This window comes from Petaurus breviceps, unplaced genomic scaffold (assembly GCF_028583685.1).
Source record: "Petaurus breviceps papuanus isolate PSGF00001 unplaced genomic scaffold, PetGlider_PUasm1.0 154, whole genome shotgun sequence".
NCBI lineage: Eukaryota > Metazoa > Chordata > Mammalia > Diprotodontia > Petauridae > Petaurus > Petaurus breviceps.
The window spans coordinates 9,962,119-9,986,840 of NW_027185715.1; the positions used below are offsets into that span (position 1 = coordinate 9,962,119).

A 24,722-nucleotide genomic window follows, 5' to 3' on the forward strand; every position below is an offset into this window, starting at 1 on the left:
GTTTTGTTGTTACCTTCTTGCATGTGGTGATCCCTAAAAGTCTGTTGTACAAAAGGATTCTGATACTTATGGATTTTAAACAGTCCTCATTGTCCAGTGTTATTCCTTCTGCGCCTTCATCAGTGATTCTTACTATCCAAGACACTAAAGACTCCCCCATTCTTTGGGTAAATCTACTCAATATATCAGTGATCTCCTGTTGAGTGAAATCCTCAATTATCTCCCTGGACTCTGTTTTGCTTCAGTGGTTCTCCTGTCTTCTTCTTCATATGGGGAGAGCTTCTACATTAGAAGACTCCTCATCTAACCTTGCTCCATTCTCCTCACACACATTCTCCTGGAAGTTGTCAGGGCAACTCTGCCCAGCCTGTACAAAAGCTGCATGCACATTCCTTCTGCTAGTTTTTTGCTTCCTTTTAGCTACATGAACAGTAGCTTGCTCCTGGACCACATGAGTCCCTCCAGTTTGCTCTTCTGAATGCTGTGACACAAAAGAATCCTCAGGCAAACCAGCTGACTCCCTAGCCATCCTAGCTCTTTCCTCCAGCAGCTTATCCCTACTTTTATACATAAGGCTATAACTTGTTAGCAGCACCCAGCCTCTCCTGTACACTCCTGCCAGTTCTTTTCCTGGTTCTATGGGTATTCCTTTCAAACATCTTTCCAAATCTCCAGGTTCTCCATCTTTTAGCCTTGGTTCCCAGTTTTCACAGGGCCCTGTGCTTTTAGCCCATTCTTTGGCTAGAGAGGAATAAGGCAAATCCTCCCATCCTGGAATAGCCATTTCTCCCTCTAAAGCCCCACTGCTTCCAAATAGAGGTCTGACATTTTGTGATCCCATCCTGGTCACCAAATGTATCAGCAATGCCATATTCACAATGCCTATGGAAATTACAGATATGCTGATATAATTCTCCATCACAAAATACATCATGCTTGCCATATGGGGGAATAAGCTAGAAAATTTATTAAGATACCAAAAGACTGAGTCCCAAAACCAGAAAGTGAAAGCCATCAGAGTAGTTATGACATTGGCACAGGTAGATAAAGTAGAAAGCACCCACATTCTCAAGCCTTTAAAACAGAACAGGCTACCTCAGGCAAAGGTCCTCCTCTCCCCACTCACAGCAACCACCCAGTGCGCTCCCAGCAGCTCCGGCCCCTGGCAGCTCAAGCCCCTGGCAGTCCTCAGCAGGAGTCCTTAGCAGAAATTCTGGCTGACTTACAAAGGGCTTCGCGCTGCCACTGCCTCTGCTGCTGCCGCCGCCGTTGCCACCACCACTGCTAGCCACCGCAGGAACTCTAGCTTGGCTTCCGCTTCCTCTTGCTCCACCCCTTCCTGCTACATCAGTAAGTCCAATGGGGCATGGAAGATCTTTAAATCCCATAACCCTTACACTTGAGGGGACCATTTTTTTCTTTTTTTAACAAAAACAAGTTGCTATATCACTTGCGGAATTGGTTTTCAATAAATCTTGAATTCTTAATTAAGAACAGTTTTAATGTAGTTAACAGAATAGTCTTGTACCAAGTATGAAATACTCCAAATGAACTTTATGTTTAAGACTAAATTGAAAGTGTTTGAGGTCTAAGGATGTTCACATCTGGGAATTGTAGAGCTGGACAAGACTTCAGACATCTTCATTGGGCATTTATTGAAAAAGTATAATGTGCCACACACTGGGTTAAATACTAAAGATACCAAGGGGAGTAAAAATAGCTCTTTCCCTCATGGAGTTTACCTTCTGTTGGGGCAGATGACATAGTCATCTAGGTATGTACAAATTTTATATTCAGAGTAAATGGAAGTTAATCTTAGTCTTAATGGAAGTCACTTTTAGCTGGGGTGGAGGGTGGGGGCTATTGAGAGACCCAGTGCAGAATATGGCATGTAAAACAAGTCTTGAAGGTGCCAGGAATTCTAAGAGACAGAGATGGGAAAGGTTGCTGAATGATGCTGTTTGGAGGTCTTGAAATAGCAAGGGAGAACAAGAAGGATTACAGTTTCATTACTGCAACTGAGTCAAAGAGTATGGAAAAAAAAAAATGTAGCCAGAATTAGAAATGATGGCCGAGAATGCAGTGTCAATCCAACAGAAAACCAGTTCTTAGTGAGTGCTGGAAGATAGAAAATGGTGTAAATTAAAGGAAGTTTATTAATTGTGGAGCAAGTATTCCAGAAAGTGGAAGGGATAGATAGATATGGAGTAGAACATTGAGGGTGTAGCATTCATGAATTAGGGAGCAGATAGCTGGAGTTGGAAGGTGTGGGGGCAGGGTGTTTTCTGGCAACCAGGGGTTCCATATCACTAAGCTAGGGAGAGGAGCAGGGAATAGCAGCAAGTTAACCATTGAGAAATGGGTATCATTGAATTCTCATCTTGAAGCCAGATGATTAGAGGGTTTAAGGCTGGTCCTAGAGGTCATAACAAATATTTATTTGGTTCTAACAAGCATTTATTTAAGTGCTTCCTATATTCCAGGCACTGTGCTAATTCTGGGGCTACTAAGAAGGGCAAAAATATAGGTTTTGCCCTCAAGGAACTCACATTCAAATGAAGAAGACAGCATATAAACAATTTTATACATACAGGAGATAGAGAGACAGCAGACAAACAAAATAGCTACATAGACTAGATAGATAGATATATACATGTATACAGATATAGATGGATGTATAGATAAGGTAGACAAGGGGTAATTTCAGAGGGAAGGCATAAGGAGTGAGGGGGAGAGGAGAAAAAGCTTTCTGTAAATGGTGGGAATTTGAGCTCAGTCTTAAAGGAAGCTGGGGAGGAATAACCTTCAACTGTCTGACCTGCCCTATTGCTGTGAGCTGGGAGGTTTCTGGAAGACCTCATAGCAGGCCTAAGCAAGAGGCAGCATGTTCCTAGCTGAAAAGCAGGAGCAGCTGTGTTTTGGGGCCCTGTGTGATCTGGCCTGGACCTGAACAGGAAAACCCTGCAAAAAATCCTTGAAAACCAGTCATCGATCTCCTGCCCAATGAAGTGGAGACATTCTACTTTGAGATAACTCCAGTCAAAAGAGAGTAGTTCTCTACATCAAGCTGGCATTGCCCTCTTGGCAATTTCTAACCCTTCTCCTTGTTCAGAAATCTTGGCCACAGCAGAACCGTTCTGATCTCTCTTTTGTATGAAAACCCTCAAACCCTTAGCTATCATGTTCTAACCCATTTCTGCTCCCTGGATTCCAAGTAATCCTTTTCTAGGCTAAAAAGTCATTATCTTTTCTTTAAAAAAAAAAAAACTTACCCAAAAAAATCTAAACTTCACAATCACCAGAGGAAATTAATATTTCCCTATATGAAGCAGATCAGAAAAATAGGCTTATATGTGGAACCATGAACCTATAATAATTATATAACAAATTACAAATAAATAAATAATATAGTCATCCATAATATATATCCCATTAATGCATAATATATAAATACATAATAAGTCCATCGTGTTAATTAAAATAATATTTTTCAATCATTTTCTCTCTTCACCCTTTTCCTTCCATTGAAAAGAAAGAAGAAAAAACAAAACCCTTGTAACAAATATGCATAGTCAAGCAAAACAAATCCCAGTGTTGGCCATATCCAAAAACATGTCTCATTTTCCATATTGAGCTTATTACTTCTCCCAGATAGTAGCTAACATTCTTTTTCATCAGTATTCTGGAATCATGGTTAGTAAGTACATTGATCAGAGTTCTTAAATCTTAAGAATTAATTAATTTTAATTTCTTTTTTGTTCATGTTTCCTCCCCCCCCCATATACTATTTTATTTTTTTCCAATTACCTGTAAAGATTTGTTTTTCTAAGATTTTGAGTTCCAAATTTACCTCCCTCTCCCCCTTCCCTCCTTCCTCCCCAAGATGGCAAGCAATCTGATATAGGTTGTACATGTGCAATCATGTTAAACACATTTCCACGTTAGTCATGTTATGAAAGAAGAATCAGAACAAAAGGGAAAAACCACAAAAAAAATGAAAATAGAATGCTTTGATCTGCATTCAAACTCCATAATCTTTCTCTAGATGTGGATAGCATTTTCCATCATGAGTCTTTTGGAATTGTCTTGGGTCATTGTATTGCTGAGAAGAGCTAAGTCTATCACAGTTGATCATTGCACAGTGTTGCTGTTACTGTGTAAAATGTTCTTCTTGTCACTTCATGTAAGTTTTTTCCAGGTTTTTCTGAAATCTGCCTGCTCATCATTTCTTATAGCACAGTAGTATTCCATTACATTAATATACCACAACTTGTTCAGCCATTCTCCAAAACTGATGGACATCCCCTCAACTTACAATTCTTTACCACTGAAAAAAGAGCTGCTATAAATATTTTTGTACATGTGGGTCCTTTTCCCATTTTTATAATCTCTTGAGATACAGACCTAGTATATATACAACTTCATCAACTATACAATACAACTTCAAAACTTCCAGTTTTCCCACATCTTCTCCAAAATTTATCATTTTCCTTCTTTGTCATATTAGCTAATCTAACAGTTGTGAGGTGGTACCTCAGAGTTGTTTTAATGTGCATTTTTCCAATCAATAGTGATTTAGAGCATTTTTTCATATGATTTCTTTATCTGAAAAGTGCCTGTTCATATCATATTCTCATAAATTTGATTCAGTTCTCTATGTATTTGAGAAAATGAGGACTTTATCAGAAATACTGGCCATAAAAATCGTTTCTCAGCTTTCTGTTCCTTCTAAACTTGACTACATTGGTTTTGTTTGTGCAAAACCTTTTTAATTTAATGTAATCAAAATTATCTATTTTGCATTTTCTGATGTTCTCTATCTCTTGTTTGGTCATAAATTTTTCCCTTCTCTGTAGATCTGGCAGGCAAACTATTCTTTGCTCTCCTAATTTTCTTATGGTATCACCCTTTATGTCAAATCATTACATGTTACTTTCAAAGCTGTCACTCATCCATTTTTCCTTTTGAACTTCTTTCTCTTCTGTGCATTAAAAATGCACAATAACCCTCCTTTTTTTCTCTTCTTTTCTTTTTTTGGTAACACCATACACCTCTCTAAGCCACCAAATCCTACTCCATGATGAAAAGTGCTGTGTATTTCCCTCTATCTTATCTTCTTATAGGTTTCTTCTCTTTATCCACCACTTCCTCTTTATAAATAAGAGGACAGAGAGAGTGGAGGGTACTCAGTAATGTGCTTCTTTTCTTCCCATTGCCCAGTCCTGATCCCAGGTTTTTACCCTTTCTTTCTTTCCTTTTATTCTCCCTTTTTCCACCCTCCAGTGTTGGAGTTTGTTTTACTTAGGACTAGTCCTTCCTTGAATAGACCCTTCCTTTTAATCCCCACCTTTTTTATCGACTTGAAACTACTTTTTATTGGACATGTTTAAAGAATAGGTTTGTTGGTAGACTCATTAAGAACTTCAGGGGAGTGAGTGTCTTTGAAAACAGTCTATAAATGGGCCAGCTCACATAAGACCTGGTGGCAGAGTTGTATATAGAAACATCTAAGCTGCCCAAGGAAATCAGTCATTGGATTTGCATCTTATGCAAGCTCGAGTGAGTCATCACTAATGGCAGTATATCATCTCCTGGCCATAGAAAAAATAGTACAAAATTAAATTAGAAACTAATTTTTAAAAAAAAATGTATCATCTTCAATTTTACAGAACTATCCCAGGAAAAAAATGTCAAATTCAACCTTTACTTCCCACAGCTCTTTATGGAAACTGATTGTGTAACTGGTCCAATTGGCTCAGAGGAGTAATTCCCAGACCATTTACATGGGTTCCTGGGGGCACTGGAGTCCCCACCTCTCCTACCTTAGGCACACCAGTGTAACCCACAGAGTCAGGGGAGCTCTGCCCAATTAAATTAGAGCTAACGTAGTGATGTGATGGCCAAAGCAACCTCCTTTAGTCAACTGTTAGATGGTTTATGAGTCTCTCATTTCATTCCACTCTTGAAACTCACTTACCAAATTAACCTGAGTCAGTACCAGCTTACAACGTTGTCAATTCAACAACGTCTCAGCAACCATTTCCTCTTTTATTAGTCAGAATCCCTCCAGAATAACAATTCACTTCATACCTTTCAAAGAATGAAGATACCATGAGAGTCAATAATTTATCAAATGATCTACTTTTAGTGACTTGAAGGCAGTTGAATTCCCCGTCGCTGTTATGTTTTACATCTTAAGAGGTTTCTGATCTGTTTTCTAAGCCCATCATCCAATGCCTCCTGGCCTTGTGATGCAGAGTATATTCCTACCCTAAAATTACTTCTGTTTCCTTGTTCCATCTGTTAAATGAAGGGGTTGGATGAGATGACTGTTAAGGTTCCTTCCAGCCCTGGATCTCAGGATCCTTTGACTAGAACTCCCTAAGCTGGAATCAAGTTCATATTCCCACAAATCTAAGCTTTTTAAATCAACAGTGGCACCCAAAAAGTGGCATTTATTCCACTGGCTAAAACTTCTTTCAAATCCATTCCACACCTGCACATTTTCTCAGTGGGGAAGGGAAGGAAACAAGTATTTATTAAGAACCTACTATATGTTAGGTAGGGCATCCAGGCCTGGAGTCTGGAGGACCTGAGTTCAAATGTAGCCTCAGACACTTACTAGCTGTGTGACCGTGGGCAAGTCACTTCACCCTGTTTGCCTCAGTTTTAATCTGTAAAATGAGCTAGAGAAGGAAATGGCAAACCCTTCCAGTATCTTTGCCAAGATGACCCCAAATAGTGTCACAGACACAAGTGAAACAATTTAGCAATAAAAAATATGCTAGGCATTGTGCTGAACTTTTTACAAATATTATCTCATTTCATTCTCACAACAGTCCTGAGTTGTAGGTGTTATTATCATCTCCATTTGGGGGGGGGGGGTTTTAAGCAATTGGGGTTAAGTAACTTGCCCAATGTTAGAGGCCAGTTTTTTTGTGTGGGTGTTAAGTATCTGAGGCTAGAACCGATCCCGGGTCCCCCCAACTCCAAGGCCTGTGCTCTTACTCACTGCACCACCTGGCTGCCCCAGTATTATCTCCATTTTACAGATGAAGAAATGAAGGCAGATTGAGATTAAATAAGTTGCCCATAATTAGGTAACATTTGAGGATGGATTTGAACTCAGGTCTTCCTAACTCTAGACCCAGTATTCTATCCCCTGCACTACTTAGTTGCCTATCTTGTCGGGGTTACTTGCACCCCAGTGACTTGCATAATGAAGCATTATTAGTACCCTGAGCCTTTCCATTTATATAGTAACAGCAAAACATTTGTCATCTTCAATGTGCAACTTTCTAGATATTAATAATTCTACATAGAAATGCATAGATTACTTTAGGAGTTAGGGAATAAATCTTACTAACCATAATGGATTATCACACCTCAATAACTTCCCACAGCCCACCAATTTGCTTTGTAAAAATGTATGTAATCTGCTTTATTAGCTTTTCATGTAGAGGGAAGTTCTTCAGTTGCGGGCCATCTTTATATTGTCATTTCTGAATAATGAACTATGTAGCATCTTTTGGTTGAATCTTTATATCTCCGGCATAATGAGGCCGCTTAAAAAAACAACTTACTCAGAATGAAGAGTTTTCTTAATGAATTTGACTTTTTCTGTACATCATAGGAATTTCATTAAGATTTATCAGTTGAGATCCATCCAATTATAGTGGTGTGTTCCCAATTAGAGCTGAGTCTTTATTAAGGCAATTACAGAGAGACCATGGGTTGAGAGAGACCTAAAGTGCTGAGGAATAATGATTCTGTGTTTTCCTTCTTTCTGGATCATGGACATTTTTTAAATCATTGAGTTAGAAGAAGATTGGGGAACCTTGTTTCCTCTAAAATAATAGTTCCTAGCCTTTTTTGAGCCTTTTCCTACCCTTTGGCAGGCTGGTAAAGCCTGTGGACCCCTTTTCTCTGTTTTTTTTTTTTTTAAATACGATACAGGAGAGTATACAGGAAACCAATTAGGTTGAAATGCAATTATCAAAATTTTTTTTGAGTTCACAAACTCAAGATTTAGAACCTTGCTCTAAGGGGATGGATTTTTTACAAAGTCATAATAGTTTAGTTCAGTCCATTGATTTTAAGGGCACCTCCATCCTTCTACTAATTTCAAGTTTGGAAACTCAGAATTAATCTTGACTCTTCACTCATCCTCACCCAATGTATCTAGTCGAAAGCTGTCTTAACTGTCCTACTCTATACCTACCCCTCTTCTCCACTACCAAAGTTTAAGTAGTCACCCCTTTTCACATAGACCATTCTCCCTGCCTCAGTTGCAGCTTTCTTTCTCCTTTGAAATCCTTCCTTTATACCAAGAGTGATGTCCTGAAGTACAGTTTTAACATGTCACTCCCCTCCTCAATAATCTCCATTGGCTACCTATTGACTGGGATCAAATATAAACTCCTCTTTTTAGATTTTAAAGCTTTTCACAACCTAGCCATCCCAACATGCCTTTCCACTTTTTAAAAACATTACTCCCTTTCATGCACTCCGTGGTCCAGTCAAACTGGCCTTCTTTCTATTCCCTGTAAATCTTCCATTTCCTTGCCTTTGCACTGTCAATACATGGAGTTGCCGCTCTCTTCACCTCTGCTTCTTAAAATCTTTTGTTTCTTTCAAGACTTAGCTGAAGCTTTATCATCTATACTAAACTTTCCCTACCCTCCATCCCAACCAGCTACTAGTATCTGCTCCCCCAGAATTACTTTGTATTTACAGTATTATGTATTGGAATAAATAGGCAGCTAGGGGGCACAGTGGGTAGAGCCACTTGGGCTGAATTCAGGAAGACCTGAGTTCAAATCCAGTCGCAGAAACTTAAAGATGGCATATATTTTTATTTTACATAAAGAAAAATGTTCTTTTTCTATGATGATGAGGGGCTGTCATTGATAGGCTACCTAGCAGACACATTGAATTCCAGTTTCTCTCCCTCCCTCAAGCCCCTCCCCTACCTATTGAGAAGACAAGCAATGATACCCCTTATACAAGTGAAATCATGTAAAACATGTTTCCATATTAGCCGTGTCTAGCAGATATTTTCAGAAAAATTAATCATGCTTAATCTATTCCCTGAGGGCAAGGTGACTTGCAAAAATAACTAAATTATATCAAGGAAAGAGTAAATTACTGGATTTCAGCCAAAACTTAAGCACAGGATGGGATTGAAGAATGAATATCAAGAATTTGTGGAGTGTAGTCAATAATGTCCTTCAATTTGGATCTGTGATCCCCCTTTTCACTTAGCCATTTAAAGCTCACGATGAAATAAATTGAACTTTGAACCATTCTCGGGTATGTATTAGAGAAGTAAATAAACATCTATTAGAGATGCATGTTCAAAAATGTTTAACTAGTAGCAGCATACAGTCAGAATTTAGGGACAAGTCACTTAACCCCAATTGCCCTACCTTCCCCCCTCCAAAAAGCAAAAAAATAATGAAAGAAAATAAAGAAAATCTAACAGGCAAATAGATGAGTTTTTGACCCACTGGCTCCTTATCTTCTCCTTTCCAATAAACATGTGCAGAAGAATATATAAGCCCTTTGGAATGGCTCCAGAGACTCAAGTCCCACCTAAGGGAAGGGGTGCACTGGTTTGGACCTGCCCTGGGGAGCACTTGTAGCCTCCATAGATTTGGCTACAGGCAGGTAATGAGATCTACCAATTCCCATTCACTTTGCTGCACTCTGGGCCACACATTTTAACACCCATCTTTCCATTTCGTACTTTGCATCGGTTTCCATCCCACCCATCTATCATTTAGGCCCACTTATTACCAAAGAGACAGTTGACAACTTTTCTTCCTAAATGCCTGGCCAGGTTGTTAAGACAGCAGTAAGAAATAAGTCAGAGTGGGATCCTCCTTTGGTGACTCATGGGAGCTGTAGTCAGCTCCCTGTCCTTTTGAAGACAAAGGCACCTGGGCAGGGAAAGATAACAGACGTACACAAAGACCTTGTAGCAGCTTAGGTAATGTCTACCATCCATCTATACCTTCCAACTTGGACCTCCCAGAAAATGTAATTTCTGGTGGAGAATATTATAGCAAGAAATGCTGAAGGAGGAAGAGATGGGTAATTATTCATTCCAATGACATATTTCTGACTTCCCTTCTAAAATATACTTGGTAAATCAAGGAGCTATAATTATACGACTGCATCTTCTTAAACTCACCCCTGCATGATGTGGTGGTTTGCTCTGTCTTTGTACTCCCCCACTTATCATGGTAGCTGGCACATAGTAGGTGTTTTAATAGCTGCTATTCATTGACTGTATCACTGTTGATTATTCAGATTGCTTAAGCTGCACCTTTATTTAGACCTGCATTAGGAAAGGGGATTTGGGGAGATGGTACTCAGAGTAATTTGAGTGATTGACTCATAAATCAGTGAAAAGAAAAAGAAGAGAACCAGATATGGAAGGAGGTAGAAAGTATGAAGTCTCTCTTCTGCCGATAAATCCTGCCAGATCTCTAATTCTCACGAATCACACAATCCTTCAATACATTCAGTTCCTTAAGGTCAGACTTTTGTCTATGCCAAGCTCAGCCAGGCCCAGGGAATAATCCAATAATGAGACAGCTTTTGCCCTCAAGGAGCTTACATCCTATCATGGAAGATGATGTGTACACATAAAAGCGTATGAAAAAATGTGTGCAAGATAAATACTGGGTCCTTTTTCAGAGGATACCCTGGCAGCTGGGTGGCACTTGGGCTAAGCTTTGAAAGGAACTGGGAATTTTAATAGTAGAGCAAGGAAGGCATTCCAGACAGAGGAAAGAGCCTAAGCAAAAGCACAGAGATAGGAAATGTCATTCCTTGTATTCAGGACAGCAAGAAGGGGCAATTTGCCTAGACTGTAGAATGCATGAGGGGGAGAAATGAACAAAAGTAAGAAAAACAGAACTTCTAAGCCTTTTGGAAGTTTGGAGCTACGTACACATTCATGCATACATGCATTCGTGCACAGCCCTTTCCCCCACTTTTTTTCATCCTGACCTATGATTTCACTGCTATTTGGGACATCAGTAAGTCAACAGACATTATTAAGCACTTATGATTTGCCAGGCATTGTGCTAAGTAAGCTTTCAAGACTCAAAGAAAGGCAAAAACAACTTTCCGTGGCACGGAAATGTAAACCACCAATTCAGGTTGCCAAGTCATCACTTACTCATAGGTTCAGAGAGTCGATGAAGGCACTAAAAGGTAAAGTGATATTGCCCCTGATCACACAACTAGTATGAGTCAGGGGCAGGGCTTAAACTCCATTCTTCCTGATTCTAAGACCAGCTTTCTGTCTACTAAGTCTACTAGTAATATGGTACCTAGCGAACTTATTTCCCATGAGCCTCTATCACTGTAAAAATCTCTTTTCAACGTAACTTCTACTACAGCTCATCATTCGTTTCCCATTTTGCTTATTCACAACAATAAAACATTGACAAAAAAACACAAACATCGACATCCTGTTACCAGTTGTAGCCCTGAACCGTTAGCATAAGGGTCTACCGTGGTGATTCAAGATGATGGATAGTGGAGACCTTGGTAGAAGCTTCCGAGATTATACATATATGTGTGTGTGTATGTCTATGTGTACATGTATATGTCTATACATATATGTATATGTCTATGAATATATATGTGTATGTGTGTGTATTTTTGTTCTCTCCCATAGTTGCTTCTCCCTCAGTTTTAAACTACAGTTTTATGAAACTCCTTCAAAAACATTTTTAAGAAGTTAATTCTATTTTTTTTTGTTATTCTGAACTTGATAAGCATCCATAGATGAGAACATTTCCATATGTGAAGGACAGCAAGAAAGGTTATATGTGAAATTGCAATTCTTTCATGCACTTAAAAAAATGTAAAAAATTTGCCTTTGTTACAAAGTTGTCCTCATTTGTCTCTGTGTATCGCTGGACTCCTTTCTATTCTACTTTATTCTATATCTGTTTTTAAAAGCTTTGTTTGCCATCCTTGTTTTATTTTTATTGACATTACTATAACTCCCTTCTACCTCTTCTCCACTTTCTCCCTAACTGCCCCCCCGAAAAAAAAACAGCCATCCGTTGTTACAAATAGTCAAACAACATAAAATCAACACATTCGTCATGCCTGAAAATGTTGATCTTACCCTCAACTAACATCTTTGAGTTTGTCCCCTCTCTGTCATAAGCTTCGTCATCTGTCTTCTGTCATTGCATTGATCAGTTAAGTCTTTAAAAGTATTTTTTTCTTTGAAATATTATAGTTATTTTAAAAGCATTCCTATGATTTTTCTTGCTTCACTTTGCATGGGTTCATAGAAGTCTTCTGAGCCTTCTCTGATCTGTTCCTTTTGTCATTTCTTACAGAGCAGTCAAATTCCATTGTGTAAACTAAAATTTGTTCAGCTAATCTCCAATTGATGGGCACACCCTCTCCCTTAGTTCTTAGTTCATAATAGAAAACACTACTATATTGTGTGTCTATGTATGATATATTATGTGTGTGTGTGTGTGTATATATATATATATATATATGATATATGTGTGTTCTTTCCTTCTATTTTTGATCTTTTTGCATAGTGTTGCTATCACTAAGTCTGCACATCTGACTTTTTGGGTGTGGCTTTAAATTCATGACCAGAATGGCCAAAGCAGGTCACTGTTCTATTAGTGCATTAATGTGGACAGCACCTTCACAAATTGTCAGTATTATGTTTTTTATCATCTTATTTATTTATTCATTCAGTAAACATTTATTAAGCCCCTTCTGTGTGCCATGCTCTGAGCTTACCACTGGGAATGCAAATACGAAAAAAAGATAGTCCCTGTCCTGAAGGAGCTTACAGTCCAAGGTGGAAGATAACATATCCTAGGAAGCTGCTGAGGTCAGGGTAGGAAGGAAAAGCTACCCGATCAGGGGACATGGTGGAAAAGTCAGAAATCTCAGAGAGTCACAGTCAGGTGAGAAAAGAGGAAACATTCAAGTTAGGCTCCTCCTGAAATGGACATTTGGGAGCTCATGGCTTCACCCTTCAATCAGAGAGGCAGAGTGTGATGATGAATCGGTATGCCATGGCTAATTGGATCTTGCAGGATGATTAGTTTTTCCAAGTAATGAGCTTCTTGGATCATGACGGAGAAATCAGATGCCCAGTAAAATATTGATCTTAAATAACCTAATAGGTGTGAGGTGAAACCACAGAGTTGTTTTAAATTTCATTTCTTTTGTTGAGAACTGCCTTTTGTTGTTTTCCTTGACCAGTTATCTATGGGAGAATTGATCTTGTTCTTACATATTTGAAGCTGTTTCCAAATATCTTTGATAGTCGACCTTTATGAGAATAACTTGCTACAAAGAACTTTTCCCAGTTAGCTGTTTCACTTCTAATTTTACCTGCATTATTTTGCTTGTGTAAAAACTTTTTAACTTTTTGCAGATCAAAAATGGCCATTTAATTTTCTGTGATCCTCTCTATTATTTGGTTAAGAACTCTTCTATGTTGGTGAAAGCTGTCTTCTTTACTACCTCATTAATTAATTTATGATGTAAACTTTTATATCTTTGTCTTTATCTATTTGAAACTTAGGTATTTGGGGTGAGGTGTTAGTCTAAACCTCATTTCTGCCAGACTACTTTACCATTTCCCCCCAAGATTTCTATAGTATAGTGAGGTCCTACACCAGTAATTGAGATCCATGTATTTATTAAACACTGTGCTGGTATGTTCATTTGCTTCTGGAGCTTATATACATAATTTATTCAACTGATCAAATTTTTTAGTGTTTTTTTTTTACTACATAATTTTTTACTGTTTTACACCATAATTCAAAATCTGGTTCTGCTAGATCCTTTCTTCCCACTTTTTGTTCACTATTTCCTCTGAGATTTTAGTCATTTATTTGTTTTTTTCCTAGCTGTATAAAATAACTTTGTCAGTTTGATTGCTATGGTACTAGTAAGTAAATTAATTTACATAGTACTGACATTTTTATTATATTGTAACAGCCTAACCACAGTCAATTAGTATTTCTGCAATTATTTTAAGCTGTCTTTATGTGTTATGTGATTGTATTCATATAATTCTTCTGTGTGTCTTGGTAGACATGTTTCAAGATATTTTATACATTCTGAATTTATTTTGAATATAATTCCTCTTTATGTATTCCTGCTGTGTTTTGTTAGTAATATACAGAAAGGGATATGATTTATATGTGTTTATTTTGCACTACTTTGCTGAAATTGTTTCAATTAATTTTAGCCGACTCTCTAGTCTTCTTTATGTAGGCCATCATATTATTTGAAAAAAGTGACACATTTATTTCCTCTTTGCATATTATTATTCCCTCAATTTCTTTTTCTTGTTTTATCTAGCATTTCTGAAACTGTATGACTTCATAGTGGTTGCTTTTCCCCTAATCTTATTGAGAAGTCCTCAAGTATTTCTCCATCACAGATAATATTGGCTCTTGGTTTTTAGAGAGATACTGTTTATCATACCAGTAAAAGATCAATGTATTCCTACAGTTTTTAATATTTTTCAACATGAGTCGTATTTTGTCAGAAGGTTTTTTTTAAGTATTGAAATAATCTTATAATTTTTATTTTTTTAAACAAATATGGCCTATTACAGCTATAGTTTTCCTAACACTGAACCAGCCATGCATTACTGTTATAATTTCGGTGTAGTCATAGTATATGATCTTTTTAATATATTACTATATTTTCTTTTTAAATATTTTATTTAGTACTTTTGCACTGATTCATTAGAAAAAAGTGTCTGTAATATTCTTTTTCTGTTTTGCCTCTTTCTAATGTAGGTATCAAAACTATACATGTGGAAAGAATTTTATAAAATCCCTTATTTTCTTATTTTAGCAAACATTTTATGTAACACTGGAATTAGTTTTTTTATCTGAAGGTCTGATAGAATTCGCTTGTAAATCCAGCTGGCCCTAGGTTTCTTTGCTTTTTAGGAGTTTATGACTTTTTCAATTTATTTTTCTGAAATGGGGTAATTAAAAATTCTTGTTCTGTTAATGTATTTTATATTTGTACAAATATTCATTCATTTCATTTAAATTATCAGTTTTTTAATATAGTTTCTGATGATTTGCTTTATTTCTTCATCATCTGTTGTGAATACTTATTTTTCCTTTTTTATATTATCAATTTGGTTTTCTTCTCTATTAAAAAATCTGATTAGCAAATGGTTTAACATTTTTTGATTTTTCAAGCCAGTAGTTTTCTGTTTCCAATTTCATTTATCTCTACTTTGATTTTCACAATTTCTAGCTTGCTGTTTACTTCGGGTATTTTATTTCTTGCTTTTGTCATTTTTTTTTTTTTGTTCCATGCTCAACCAAAAAAAAATAAATGTGTTCTTTCTCTCTTTTATTGATGACATAGAATTATGAATTTCCCCCAACTTCTTTGATTGCATTAAAGAAGCATTATTATGCTGTCTCATCATTTTCTTTGATGAAATTGTATTTTGTCTACTATTTTTCTTTGACCCATTAAGTCTTTAGCATCAGATTGTTTAATCTCTACTTAGAAGGCAATATAGTGGTGAAGTGAATGCAGCGATGGATCTGTAGTCAAGAAGTCCTAAGTTCAAATCTATCCTCAGACACTGTGTGACCCAGGGCAAGTCATTCAACCTCTTTTTACTCATCTTTAAAATAGAGAAAATAGCAGCCACCTCCCAAGGTTGTTGTTAGATCAAATGAAATGATATTTGTAAAGTGCTTTTTTAGCCTTAAAGCACTAGATGGTGGTGATGGTAGTAGTAGTAGTATCTATTTAAATTTTAATATTTCCTTCAAATGCTTTATTGATTTGCATTTTTATTTTGATTTTGTCATTAAAGAGTGTGCTCTTAATTTTCTGAATTTGTTTAGGAGGTTTTTATGCCCTAGCAAATGGTTCTTTTTTTTTTTTTTAAAGATTTCATATACAGCTAAGCAATGTCTATATTCCTTTCTACCCCATTCAATAATCACCAGATATCTATCTCACGTAACTTTTCTAAAATTATGTTCAAATCATTAACTTCTTTTTGTCTTTTCATTAGATTAGTCTAGGTCTAAAAGGAGTACACAGAGATCCCTACCTATTTTAGTTTTGCTATCTGTTTTTCCCTATAATTTGGTTAACTTTTCCTTCATGTGTATAGTAGGATGACATGCATTTTGGCCTTAATATTAAAGATTAAGATTTGTCTATATTTGTTTTAAGCATAATGTAGTTTTTCTGCTATCTCTTTTAACCACATCTCTTTACTGCTCCTTTTATTGAAATCATCATAATAATATTACCTAAAATTTATATAGCCCTTGCTATGTACCAGGCACTGTGCTAAGTGCTTTACAATTATTATCTTGTTTTATCCTTATGACAATCTGGGGAAGTGGGTACTACTGTTATCCCTATAGTACAGATAAGTAAGCTGAGGCAAACAGAGGTTAAGTGACTTGTCCGGGGTCACACAGCTAGTAAGTGTCTGAGGTCAGATGTGAACTCAGGTCTTCCTGACTCCAGGCCTATCACTCTATCCTCTGCATCATGATTTTTATGTTTTATCTCAAACATAATTCTGTTCTAGCCCATCATTTTAATATATGATTGTTTATTTCAAAGTGTTTTTGTTTTTAAGCCACATTTTAGATTCTGCTCTTTAATTGTTCTTTTCTCTTTTATGAGTAAGTTCATCCCATTCACATTCATGGTTATGATGATCAATTGTATATCTCTTTCTGTCTTATCCTCTTATAATTTTTTTCTTTTACCCTCCTCCTATCCCCAAAACCTCTTTTCAAGGAAAGTGATAAAAGAGGAGTGTGATCAATGCTAGAAATTTATAATTAAAACAATCTCTTTCACTCTTTTGTTTTTTCTCTCTTTGGCACCTGAGAGCAATAATCACTGATTCTTGAACTGTGTTTTCTTTTCGTCACCCTAAAGATCTACCTTCCAAAAGTTAATGTTTGTTTTGCTTGTGACTCTTCTTTACTGAGTCTGCTCACCTTCTGAAACCATCATTTCCTCTCTTCTGGTTCCTATCTATTCATCACTTGAGATTAACCTATTTCTACATCACACCAAACACTGTGTGTATGTGTGTGTGTTCAACCTTCCTTTGTCTAATTCAGATAAGATTGAAGTTTGCATGATTTTTACTCCCCCTCCATTTTCTCCATATTTGTATGTTCTTTTTCTCATGCACTCTAATTATAAGAAATATTAAATTCTATGCCTTTCTTTCCTAGAGTATTCCTTTTTCCTTCTTTTTTCATTCCTCTTTTAAGACCATAAAGACAAAATAAAACCACCCTCCTGACCCTCTAATATATTTTATTTAACTCTGTGACCATTGGAAGATTTGTAGGGATAGTATATTTCTTCTCCTATTAGGATGTAAGCACTTCGTCATCATTTAGTCTCTTCCCAGTGTTCAAATATATTACTTTTCTTAATTTCTGTTGATTTCCTGTTTTCATTTCAAAGTTTTTGCTCAGTTCTCAACTTTTCATCAGGAATATTTGAAAGTCAATTATTCTACTAAAGGTCTATTTCCCCCCATAGGTTTTATTCTTGGTTCAAAAGCTTTATTTCTTGGCCCCTTGGACTGTGCTCAGAACTGCACTCTTTACATCCCCTGGAACATCCTTGCTCATAGCACTGATGACTTCCAGCCCTCCTTGAATGTCCTGAGTCAAAAGACTTCTGACTTCCCTAGAACTTCTGGCCACCTGGAATATTCCTGCAAGTCAGAGCATTGTAAACATTAGGTACCCCTGCAGAATGACGGGTCAGCACACTAGCAGACTGCCAAACCAGTTTACCTCTATTCTTGCTAACTTCCCTGGCAAGATCTATCTCCCAATGCCCACAAGCCATCTTTTTGTGCAGTCTTGGGCTTGATGTAGGAAACTTGTGTTCCCTTTGAATTTCTAGACCACTGCCTGATCAGGTGCTCCTTTTGAAATCTTTGCTAGAGTATGTATAGAAGAGCTGAGCTCTTCTAAGACTTTCCCTGTTACCACATTAACTAAACTGATTCCTCTTCAGAATTTTCCATCCTCCAATACTCCTCTACTTTGTTTTCATTAGCCCCTTTATTGGTTTCTTATGTAGTCCATTAAATTTGCTGGGGTTATAACTCAACTCTTTGTAGAGAGACTGGCTTTTCTGATCATTAATAATTCATAGGCTTGAAGGAATTACATTAGGCTCTTTTAACCAAATTTCTGGAATCTGAATGTATGCAATCTTGTTTCAAATTCTGATATAGAAAAAGACAATTCCAATATCAACCTCGCCTCCTCAAGTGATATGCCCTTTAACAAAGAAGTGCTTGCATTATATCTTTTTTTTTGAAAGGTGCCCCAAAGAAGGGCAATTAAAAAACTATGATATACCCTCAGGGTCAGTAGTGTTGATTATTTACAGGCTGATGGGAGGAGTTAGGGGGAAAAATCATTCACACTCAGTAGCTAATTGTGGCAAGAAGGATGGATGAATGTGTTGTTCATTTACTATGGCTTTCCAGGTTTGCCCCAAGGAGCTCCATGAATCTGTTATTAAGCAGTGTGTTCCCTTCCCCATCACTGAAGTCATAGAAAAAATCAAGATGTATGATCATTGCTGTGGAGACTCAATATGCGTGTGTATTTAATTAAATTGAATTTATTAGAGATGCAGATGTATAGATCTAAATGTAAATCTGTATATCTGCATCTGTCTATCTGATAAATTCAATTCAATTAAAGAAAGATTGTCTACTGCATGCAAAGGATTCTGCTAGGTATTGGGGGTAGAAATCTTTATCTAGTGATTTTGAAACTATTTGTAATAGCATATTTTTTCCCTCTTCCAAGTTCTACCTGGTAATCTTGAGGGATGAAAGATACACATTTTACAATTTTATGTACTAAGAATATAGCTTATATTACCTAGAATTTAGAAGTTAGGTTTCTTTGTTTTTTTTTTCCCAGAAAAACCTAAAAGAGAGGTTTAGCTTCTGTTGTAAAAAAATCAGACAGTCTATTGTATAATTTCATTCCTCCCAGTTTGAATTTCCTACCAAGTCCCACTGGATTCCATATTCATAAAATATAAAGCAGCTGGCCTGATCAGCAGGCAGCTTAATTCCTTTAATTACTAGGAGTCTGTCAGTATCCACGATAGTGAGTGAGGTGTATTCAAGACATCATGTGTTCCAGAGAAATTTAAATCCAGTTTATATACAGCTAAATCTTTCTTTTGGGGGGCCTGAACTTATTGAAAGATAATGAGAATTATTTTCAAATAAAATTATTTTAAATTTCCATGAGTTTCATGTAATAACACATTGTTGCATTTCTTTGGAGCAGGAAAAATAAAAGATGTTTGTTCAGTTCATATGTCTAAGACTACAACTTAAAAGATATTAAATAATTAACTTCTTTGTATCTGAGTGGCCCTCATCTATTGAGGACCACAATTGACCGGTCATGCACATAATGGATGACCAATGATTTGTTTTCAATAGTCTAGTTGCAGCTATTGATTAAAAAAACACCACACTTTCTTGGTATGGTATGATTAAGCAATGTAACAGCAGTTTTTTCTGGTTAAATATTTCTATTCTATGGCAGTATCTTTTGTCTGAAAGATTTGGAGAAGGCAGTGGCATATCCAAAAATTCTGGAGCCTGGGGAAATGGGAGTGGAAACTGGGGAAGGAGAATAAAGCAGGACTAGACCAGGCAATATTTCAGCTAAATTACAACAAAGTCTAAAGGGGCCTCATCTTTGAGAGACATAGAGGACAGTTTGGACATTATCTCAGTAAGTGAAATTCCTTTACCCTATAACTTCCTTGTATTTTGTTCTGAAATAGGGCAAACCACATCTCATATTCCCTCTCCTTCAAGATAGCTCATCATGTATTTAAAGCTCATGTCCCCCTAAGCCTCCTCATCCCCAGGTTTAAACAGTCCCTAGTTCTTAGATAACCCTCATATGACAAGGTTATCAAAGCAGTTCTACTGAACAAATCTATGCATTTGTTTAACTCCTGTATGATGAATTAGGTCTGCAGTGGGGTGATCTGGTTTGGTTGTGATACGTAAAACCCAGAAGCTTTCTTTTGAGTATTACGCTACCATCCATCATGCACACATCACTAACTTATCATAGCCCTGTTTTTAAAATTAGCTTCCCTGAAAATAAAAAGAAAAACACTGATGAAATGGAAATAAATGGTGGGGCAGTGAATAGAGCACCAGCCCTGAAGTCAGGAGGACCTGGGTTCATATCTGGCCTCAGACACTTCACACACACACACACACACACACACAAAATAGCCACACGACCTTGGGCAAGTCACTTAACCCCAATGGCTCTCCAAAAAGCAAAAAAAAAAAAATTTAATAAAGAAGATAAATGAAAAAACATTGATGAAATGAAAAAGTGATGATGATTTACAAAGTCCAAGGACCCTTTCCTCCAAGGTGGAACAAGAGAGGATGGCACCAAGGCCCAGGGGAATGATGGGAAGTTTGGACTTAATTCTGCTTCTACTTCCTATGTCTCCTTTCCATCTTCCCTTCTCATCTATTGAACAAGCCTCAGTGGGTAGAATGTTGGCACTGGAGTCAGGAAGACCCGAGTTCAAATCCAGCCTCAGACACTTACAAATTGTGTAACCCTGAACAAGTCACTTAATAGCTGTATGCCTCAGTTTTCCTCAGTTGTCAGTTGGGAATAATAATAATAACATTTACCTTGCAGGGTTGTTATGAGGATCAAATGAGAAAATATTTTTATAAAACACAGTGTATGACACATAGTGGCACTAAATACTTATTCCTTTCCTTTCCCTTTTCTCCCACTCCACTCCTCCCCCCGCCCCCCATTTCAAATTCTTTTTCTATAATACTTACTAAGGACATAATGAATATAGAGTACTATACTAGGTGCTATGAAACATGCAGAATTTAGATAAGACAGTTCCCGCTTTCAAGAAGCTTGTAAACTAGTAAGGAAACAAGACACCAAGAAGGGTAGCTATTTATTATACATAATATTAAATAAGTGCATTAGAAAGTTAAAGAAGAAATGACTAGGGAAGGTTTGAAGGGGGGAAGTCATTGCTAACCATTTCCCATACTTCATGCTCTGGAAGAAACATCATGATCTAATGGAAAGGGCATTCAATTTGGAGTGAAAGAACCTGGATTTGAATCCCAGTTATTTCTCCCCTTTGTAAATTGGGGGAAATTGGACTAAGTAATTACTAAAGGTCTCTCCCAGCTTTTAATGTATGATCCTATGATTTCATAGGGTTTGAGATAATATACAAAGTCTAATTAGGGTATCTTTGCATTCCTCTAGGTTTTATCTGCGAGATCATTATACAGTGAGACAACGATCTCATTGTATGTATAGAAAATGTCAACAGGCCTCTTCTGTCTCTTACTCCCTGTGATTTGTTTTGTTTTTGTTTCTTCCCCTCCTTAGTGCTGTGATCTGGGATACCACGCCAGTCTGAACAGAGCCCTGAGAACATATCTCTCGGCAGAGTATAACCTTGAAACCTCCAGACATGAAGGCTTGGATATTATTGAGAATGCAGTTGATAATTTAGAGCCCCGGAGTGATAAGCAGAGATTCATGGAGATGTACCCTGCCGCTTTCTGCCCACCAATGAAATTTGAGTTTCAGTCTCACATGGGTGATGAGGTCTGTAATTGCTGACTGCTTGAACTAAAGAGAACGATTCTTCTCTTGCCTTTCTTGACACCTTTACCAGTCCATAGTCTCACAAAAGGTTACCATTCTAGCTTCCTAGCCCTCCTTCTTACATTATTTGCAATGCTGTGCAAAGTTCAGCAAGTACTGACTGCCATTTCAAGAATGTCATGGGAGAACTAATTTTAAAATGGCAGGAAAAGTTGGAGGAAAAAAGCTGTTTTTATAGAAACGTGTCCACAATGGTACAACCAAAAAATTTCAGAGAAAAATATTCTGTCTTAAATTCTTGTTTATATCTGTTTTCTCAAAATTATAATTGAAATGAATTTCAAGTTCACTATTTATACTTCTGTCCTTAGATAATAAATCAAATCATAACAACTACCAGAAGAACTAATTGTCTGGAATTTGCTATATAAAGCAAAATAGACCAAATAATACTCATAGGGAAAAAAAAATCTCAATTACTGTGGTTATACTGACAAGACTGCAATATATGTATTGATAATTATATCTATAGAAGTTAAAGTTAATATCATATTTTTCATATAAGATAAAGTCTATGTAAGGTTTAAAAACAGAAAATTCTACTTCTTATTTCTAATTTAATTATCATTTTATTTTTTCTGGGGATGATTGACTGGATTGTCAATGACTGGATTGACCAATAGACATATGCTCAAAGATACAAAATTCTGAGTAGAAAGATAGCTAACTTAAATGTGAAGTAAGCTTTTTGAGGAGGCAACTATTTTATTTTTTGCCTTTGTATGCCCTGCAAAGTGAGTTCCTTGTAACTAGTAGGCACTCAATAAGTATTTATTGAATTGAATTATTGATCAGGTCTTTTATCTACAAAATGGAAATAGTTGCTATATTTTTATTTTTCAAATATGATCAAGTTTAAATGGCCATGGGATGAGAGCATATCCTGGACAGGAATGACTGTAGCCAGCATGTCCTGAACTCAAAAACAGACTCTGTGTTTTGTTTTTTAAACTGGGTGAATCTAGAGACCCTCTCTACCCATCACCAACTGTACCAAGGGCTATACCAAGCAACCTATGAGAACTCAAGCTCGTTGAAGAGTCCTACCCTTCATACAACTCCTTCAGGGTATATTTCTTACCAGTATAATCTTCAATAAGTCACTTAGCATCTCTAGTCCTCATTTTCCTTATCTGTAAAAAGAAGTTGAACAAAATTATCTTTCAGGTACTTTGAAGCTCTAAATAAATGTGACTGAACATTTCTTGGGTAGGGGGTAGATTCAAGGGAACCTTTTGTAAAACTAGGTGAGGGAGGGCACAGAATTTAAACAGATAAAACCCCAGTGAAAAGTACTGTCATTGAAATCATACAGATGCTGCTTAGATGTCTTTGCATCAAAACCTAAGCTTCAGTATTCAGTAGACTGTGAGCTCCCTGAAGGCAGAGTTGGATTTTTACCTCTATTTCTATTGCCAGGGCCTGGCACACAGTAGACATTTAATAAATGCTTATTTAATTGCAATGCTTACTTTAGCTCAGCATGGGCTCTGTGACTCAGCTCATGCTTAGTTTAGTTGAAAGATGCCATACTGGGCAGAGCAGAAGCACAAACTTGGTGTTGGCTCCCACTCCAATCACTTCCAATACATGTAAAAATGACTCTAAACAAACTTTAGCGCTACAGAACCCACAAAGTGACAGAGAACCAAATCTCCCACTGAAGCAGCCCTGCAAGAAGGGTCTGTTGCACCAAGCTGGGAGCCTAGGACCAGCAGCAACCTGAGCAAACTTCAGTAGACTAAATCAGCAATAGCTGTGACGGTTTCCAGACTTCTGAACCCATAAACTCCAAAGACAAAGTAAAAAGTCAGAGTGGAACTCTTTTGGAACAGGGGGGACTGAAGAGTTCAGTCCAGCCCCTGCACCCAGGGCAAGAAACTATATGGCTGCTTCTAGAGCTCCTGGCCCACAGATCATAGGGGGACCAAGCGACCATCAAGGGGGTAATTGTTCTTGCTTTAACCTACTTAGATCTGGATCATGTTCTTGGGTGGTGGTCCTCGGCTGTGTGACCAATGAGCCAGAGCTTGTGGGGGCTGTAGAGACAGTGCCCTCCTAATAGCTCCAGCAGCTGCGAAAACCCCAGTAATTTGGGACATAGTTGCTACCATTCTGGAAACAGAGTTCTACTGTGGCAAAGCACTCAAAAGTCAAGTAATTGGCTGCCAATATCAGCAAGCAGAGGAAGCTCAAAGAGACCATAGAATCCTTTTTGGGGGAACAAAAAGGATCAAGGATCAAGGAGTGGAATGGGAGGAAGACAGCGAAGTCAGAACTTCTACATCAAAAGCATCCAAGAAAAATATGAAATGGTTACAGGCCATGGAGGAGCTCAAGAAGGATTTTGAAACTCAAGTAAGAGAAGTGGAGGAAAAGTTGGGAAGAGAAATGAGAATGATGCAAGAAAATCATGAAAAGCGAGTCAACTACTTGACTGAAGAAAATAACACCTTAAAAAATAGACTAACGCAAATGGCAAAAGAGGCCCAAAGATCCAGTGAGGAGAAGAATGCCTTAAAAAGCTGAATTTGCCAGATGGAAAAAGAATTTCAAAAACTCACTGAAGAGAATAATTCCTTCAAAATTAGATTGGAGCAATTGGAAGCTAATGACCATATGAGAAATCAAGATACTATAAAATAGATCCAAACAAATGAAAAAATAGAAGACAATGTGAAATATCTCATTGGAAAAACCACTGACCTGGAAAATAGATCCAGGAAAAATCATTTAAAAATTATTGGACTACCTGAAAGCCATGATCAAAAAAAGAGCCTAGACACCATCTTGCAAGAAATTATCAAGCAAAATTTCCCTGGTATTCTAGAACCAGAGGGAAAAATAGAAATTGAAAGAATTCACCAATCACCTCTTGAAAAAGATCCCCAAAAGAAAACTCCTAGGAATATTATAGCCAAATTCCAG

The 24,722-nt window shown here is 37.1% G+C and overlaps 1 protein-coding gene across 2 annotated transcripts in view; it reads left to right on the forward strand.

Annotated features, from left to right (window-relative positions):
* Positions 1-24,722, forward strand: part of SRGAP1 (SLIT-ROBO Rho GTPase activating protein 1) — a 354,115-nt gene that overhangs the window by 244,011 nt on the left and 85,382 nt on the right. For both annotated transcript variants that reach the window (XM_069080728.1, XM_069080734.1), the window contains exon 7: positions 21,513-21,734. In XM_069080728.1, coding sequence (XP_068936829.1) covers positions 21,513-21,734 — 222 coding nt within the window. The remainder of the gene's footprint in view (positions 1-21,512; positions 21,735-24,722) is intronic.